Source organism: Pezoporus flaviventris, unplaced genomic scaffold (assembly GCF_033815535.1).
Source record: "Pezoporus flaviventris isolate CSIRO_AGI_PZ_B2104156 unplaced genomic scaffold, CSIRO_AGI_Pfla_v1 ptg000023l, whole genome shotgun sequence".
NCBI lineage: Eukaryota > Metazoa > Chordata > Aves > Psittaciformes > Psittacidae > Pezoporus > Pezoporus flaviventris.
In genome coordinates this window covers 15,825,262-15,830,743 of record NW_026892571.1, presented here as the reverse complement: position 1 = coordinate 15,830,743, position 5,482 = coordinate 15,825,262, and the positions used below count along the sequence as shown (strand labels likewise).

At 52.0% G+C, this 5,482-nt stretch overlaps 1 protein-coding gene across 1 annotated transcript; it reads left to right on the top strand.

Annotated features, from left to right (window-relative positions):
- Window positions 1–4,600, top strand: WNT8A (Wnt family member 8A). The gene is made up of 6 exons (XM_061457243.1): window positions 1–647; window positions 740–773; window positions 972–1,110; window positions 2,022–2,147; window positions 2,255–2,397; window positions 3,568–4,600. Exons 1-6 carry the CDS (start codon window positions 577–579, stop codon window positions 4,126–4,128), a joined length of 1,074 nt encoding a protein of 357 aa, XP_061313227.1. The 5' UTR covers window positions 1–576; the 3' UTR covers window positions 4,129–4,600.
- The last annotated feature ends 882 nt before the right edge of the window (window positions 4,601–5,482 follow it).

The following is a 5,482-nucleotide window of genomic DNA, read 5'->3' as shown; positions in this document are numbered from 1 at the left end:
CCGTTAAATGCATCTCTTCCCATCCAGAAGACCTGGGAGGTCTATTCCCTATAGCTCTTTACAGAAGGGTTGTTAAAGCTCCTCGGGGAGTTCTCGGGCACTATAGAAATGCATCAGCTTGTTATTTCAGAGGGACAGGGATGAGCCTTGCCTGGCAAGCAGGGGATGAAAAGGAGAAGGGGAGCAGACCCGGGGCCAGCAGAAAGGGGTGGCTGGTGATGGGGAAAGAGGGTTAAAAGTGTCCCATTGTTAGGGAAGTTTGCTCTGCTTCAGACCATCCCGCTCCCAGGGCCACTGCGCTGCCTTTTGAAGTGCAACCTTAGGCGGTTCCTTGTCACCCATTGGAGAGGGAGCTTTTTTACCACATTAAGTCATTGGGTAGCAAATGAATGGGGGGGTTTTGACTATTCACAACTTCACCTTATAAATATCAGGGTTGGTGGCTCCTGCAGCTTCCCTCCACCCCGAAGCTCACCTTGGGAAGGAGCAGAGGGAGGCGGCCCTGCTCACTCGGGACCTGTGGTGCAGAGAGCTACAGACCAGCACAAGGGATCCAACCTTCTCCTTGTGACAGCCATGAAGAGAAGCACCTTCCTCATCCTCTCCATCGCAGGGCTCTTCGGTGCCATCCTCCACGCAGCAGCATGGTAGGGTTCAGTTCAGTGCAAAGGGCATTTCGTAGGGATGCTCTTCAGGCTGTGGCAAGCTCAGTGATTCATTTTCTTCTCTTATCTTTCAGGTCTGTGAATAACTTTCTGATGACAGGACCTAAGGTAATTAACACACGGACTAACCGGGATTTAAAGTACAGTGATTTTGGTTTGCAAATGGGAAATGGTGCTTTTCCAAGGAGCTGGAATTCCCAGAGTGTACCAGCTCCAGGTCCTGCCGAGGATGAGGGAAAGGACCACGACCCCTTTGTGTCTGTTATCCCTGCTGATGACGGTAACGTGTGGTATCTCCCGTGCCAGGCTTACCTGACGTACTCCAGCAGCGTGGCGGCCGGCGCGCACAGCGGGATGGAGGAGTGCAAGTTCCAGTTCGGATGGGAGCGCTGGAACTGCCCCGAGAGCGCCCTGCAGCTCTCCACACACAACCGGCTCCGCAGCGGTGAGTGTGCCTTTACCTGCATCCCGGGATGCCCTTGGGTACGGGCTGGGACGGTGCTGCCAGTTAAACTGATGGAGAAGGGCTTTGGTGTCCCAAGTGTGGCGGTGGTTTTCCCTCTGTCTGTATTAACGGGTATAATAAGTAGTGCTAACATTTTCTATGACTCCCAGGCTCTCTTTGGGTCACTATCCATGCTGGGTTAGAGATTAATCCTTCCTGCAGTGCTGCTCCATGGCCTTGCTCCTGCCACTCAGTGCATGGCATCCCAGGAGTGCAATGCTAGAGGCACCTGAGCTTGCAATGGGGAAAAGCACAGGAGAGAAACCAGGGACGTGCACTGCTAAAGTGTCTTCATAAGAAACTCGTGGATATATCTCAATGCTTTCTACTTCAACAAGCAGAAATCTCTTTTTTTTTCCCCAAAGCAGCATCTCTGAATGAGTTAGGAAAGCCAAAAAAGAAGCTAGATTGATTAGAAGTGTGGGTGCAGAGGGCCGTTAGCAGAGCTTCAACCACCCGGTGAAACAAGATCAGTGATGATTTTCCCCAGCAGGCAAGATCAAAGCACAAACGTGCCCCCTCTGAGCAGGAAAGGGCAGAGGAGAGCTGAGTGAGGGGAAGGCAGTGATAACTAACCTTGGCCAGAGAGGGGCTGGTGCATTGCCTTAGGGTCCTTCTCCATCCCATGCATGGACACCTGCATAATACTGTGCCAGATTACTGCAACCCTCGATGCTGAAGCCTGAAGACTCCACAAGTATTTAATTTCTGTAGCACTTTCATTACCTTTTGCTCAAACTTGTGGGTATTTTCCTTCCTGCACCTCTGCAGCGCAGATCCTCATCCCCAGTGCACCGGGACCGATGTCTCTGTGCGTGCATGGGGCAGCTTTTTGTTCCTCTCTCCTTCAGCCACCCGGGAAACGTCCTTCGTGCACGCCATCAGCTCTGCTGGTGTCATGTACACCCTCACCAGGAACTGCAGCATGGGGGACTTTGAGAGCTGCGGCTGCGATGACTCCAGGAACGGCCGCGTCGGTGAGCTGCGGCCTGAGGATGGGCTGACACCTCCTCTCCATCCCGATACCAGGGCAGGATTGGGTCCGGTGGGATGGTTCTGTGCTCAGTGTGCCTCTGTCCCGCAGGTGGCCGAGGCTGGGTCTGGGGAGGATGCAGCGACAACGTGGAGTTTGGGGAGAGGATTTCCAAGCTCTTTGTGGATGCTCTGGAAACAGGACACGATACCCGGGCACTGATCAACCTGCACAACAATGAAGTCGGGAGGCTTGTAAGTCAAATGCATTGTTGTACTAATATAGACATTATGAAATACTATTAAATACTCATATAGACATTATGAAATACTATTTATCAAATGCTAATATAGATATTATGAAATACTATTTATTAAATACTAATATAGACATTATGAAATACTATTTATTAAATACGAATACAGACATTAAATACTATTTATTAAATACTAATATAGACATTATGAAATACCATTAAATACTAATATAGACATTATAAAATGTCTATATTGAAAACAAAACCTGAGGCTCTGTGGCTGTTCAGGTCCCTGTCTGCAGCCCTCTGTGACAATTTAGGCCCTGTAGCATTTAATGGCTTAAAAAACACAGCCAGAATCTGGCCCTAAACCTGAATAAAGGAACTGCAGAGAGTTCTTCTCTCTTGCAGCTCTGCAGCTTTGTGTAATGCAGTTAACTATCAGCACACACCACTTATTCAGAAGTGCATGGGGTTTGTACTTGTCTGCTCTGTAAAACAAAGGAGGAACCACCTTGCCCCCTTGCAATATGCATTTCCAAGCTATTTGGTCGGGAAAGCCAGGTGGGAGCTGGCCCTGCTCACTGCCAGATTCACCCCCACACCCTGGGCCAGGCTCTCAGCATCTTGCCAAACCTCCTTGTCTGTAAAAACAAGGCCGGCAACACTTAACATACCTATCTGATAGGGTGTGTCGAGGCTTAATCTCACATAGATACCAGCGATTGGGACCTTATAAATACCAGAGGGAGATAGGTAGATAATATCTGTGAAGTGCTTGGCCTGGAGGAGATGCAGAGAGGTTGGGTATGATTATTCCAAAGCAGTTTCACACGTTTTGAATGAAACCACCGCTGTAAGGGCTGATGCTGCAATGAGCGAGGTGAGCCGCGTGAGAAGGGCATGACCTGGCCTCTTTCTTGGCCAGGAGAAACAGCTCCTGCCAGGGCTGGAGACAAAAGTTTGTGCCCATTTATCTCTGTCCTTTAAATCAGTGAAGAGGGACAGATGTTCTCCAGGAGCATCAGCTCACGTCTTGGAAGGAGCTGAAGTGATGCTGAGCACAAGCCCCTTTTGTCCCATTGCCACCTGAATTAGAAGTGCTGTGATTTTGGGATTGAAACGATGATGCTCTGCTGCTCCTAACTCCTCCACCTTTCCCATTAAGGCCGTGAAAGCCACGATGAAGCGAACGTGCAAGTGCCACGGCGTGTCCGGGAGCTGCAGCATCCAGACCTGCTGGCTCCAGCTCGCCGAGTTCCGCGAGATCGGGAACTACCTGAAGATAAAATACGACCAAGCCCACAAGCTGGAGATGGACAAGAGGCGGATGAGAGCCGGCAACAGCGCCGACAGCCGCGGGGCCACGGCAGAGACGTTCCACCACGTCCACGCCACGGAGCTGGTCTTCCTGGAGGACTCTCCCGACTACTGCACCAGGAACGCCAGCCTGGGCCACCACGGCACCGAGGGCCGCGAGTGCCTGCAGACGGGCAAGAACCTCTCGCAATGGGAGCGGAGGAGCTGCCGGCGGCTGTGCACTGAGTGCGGACTGAGGGTCGAGGAGAGGAGGACCGAGGTGGTGGCCAGTTGCAACTGCAAGTTCCACTGGTGCTGCACGGTGCGGTGCGAGCAGTGCCGGCAGCTGGTGGCCAAGCACTTCTGCACCCGGCGCGACACCGCGGCGCCCAACCACGTCAAGCAGAGGAACAAGGGTCATAAGAGATAAAGGGGCAGATGTGGTGCCCAAGGAGGACACCTTGGTGGTGTCCCTGTTGCTTGGCAGCCACTGGTGGAGCTGGGGTGGGAGGGAGCATCCCCAGGGTCCAGAGGGACCTGCTGAGGATGGATGCTGTGAGATTAGGAAGCACAAAGCGCAGGCGCTGAGGGACCACGGTCCTCCTTGCTTCCATGGTGGGTCTTCAGTGTTTACTAGTAGTAAATGTTTACTAATGGTACTTCTCTCTTGTTGGGAGTCACTTTATCTGTGTATTGGACAGAGGGAAGAGTTCACTTTTTAGATAGGATCAACCGCTTGTGCCACTGACAGTGGTTCCACCACGGCCAGTGGTGGGGCTCCAGCTGTGGCCAGAAGTGGGTCTCAGCAGCCCCGGGTACCACAGCTGGGGCAGCCCCAGCCCTTGATGCACAGCGGCTGCTCAGCAGCGTTCCCAGTGGGAAACTCATGCACTTTCTGATGTGAGGAGATGACTGCAGCCTGCGGAGGGCTTTGCTAAGTTTACAGTCAGTGTTTACAGATTCCTTCCCCCTCCTTTCCCTCTTATGTTTTGTATTTGGGTACCAGAACCCTGCCTCAACAGACAGTAGCTTCATGTGTTTATACTGGATGAAACTGAGCAGTTTGCAATTCCCATACTGTTGGTTTGGGTTTGGTTTTAACTATAAGAATTCAGAATTCTTTATGCCTGATGTTGTTATTAATAAGTTGTATTATTGCTTAGCACAATCTCTTTTCTCTATGTATTTTGAAGGTGTCCCTCAAGAGTTAGGTTTTTGGACTGTATTTTGCAATAAACACCACAATGGAAAGGACTGGCTTTTTCCTGTCTGCTTCCTGAGAGTAGGAATTTAGGTGCCAAATCGCCCCTTTCTGTATGAAACCCAGCACTTCCAAGCTTTCTCATCATTAACCCAAAAGCCACCGGGGTTGATCTCTTAGAGCTCAATAAACGTTGGCTCCAGCCCCCGGAGGGTTTGCTTTAACAGCTATCACCGCACATCCAACAAGCACCAAGCACGCAGGCACTGCCCTGCTCCAGCCCGGTTTGAAGCTTCCAATTCCTCCTTAATTTGCCTGGGCCCGACAACCCCCAGACAATGCCCGGCTTTGATGTGGAAACCATCGGCACCCAGGGCTGAATCCTCGGAGGCACGAGAGGAGCCTTTGAACTGGGGCAGGAGAGAAAGCTCGGGGCCAGCTGTGAATGTGCCTGCAGGGTCCCTGCTGCTCCGGGGGCAGCGGAGGGCAGGGCACAAAGCGGCCGCTGCCGTCCTGAGCGGGTCCTGCTCCTCTCCAGGTCTCCCCAGGGCTGTCCATCAGCACGGATCGCTCCTGGGAAGCA

Coding starts and splice junctions, on each gene's coding strand:
- WNT8A (XM_061457243.1), top strand. CDS start 577: ATGAAGAGAAGCACCTTCCTCATCCTCTCCATCGCAGGGCTCTTCGGT. Junction 1,111..2,021: donor ACACAACCGGCTCCGCAGCG/GTGAGTGTGCCT, acceptor TCTCTCCTTCAG/CCACCCGGGAAACGTCCTTC. Junction 2,148..2,254: donor CTCCAGGAACGGCCGCGTCG/GTGAGCTGCGGC, acceptor TCTGTCCCGCAG/GTGGCCGAGGCTGGGTCTGG.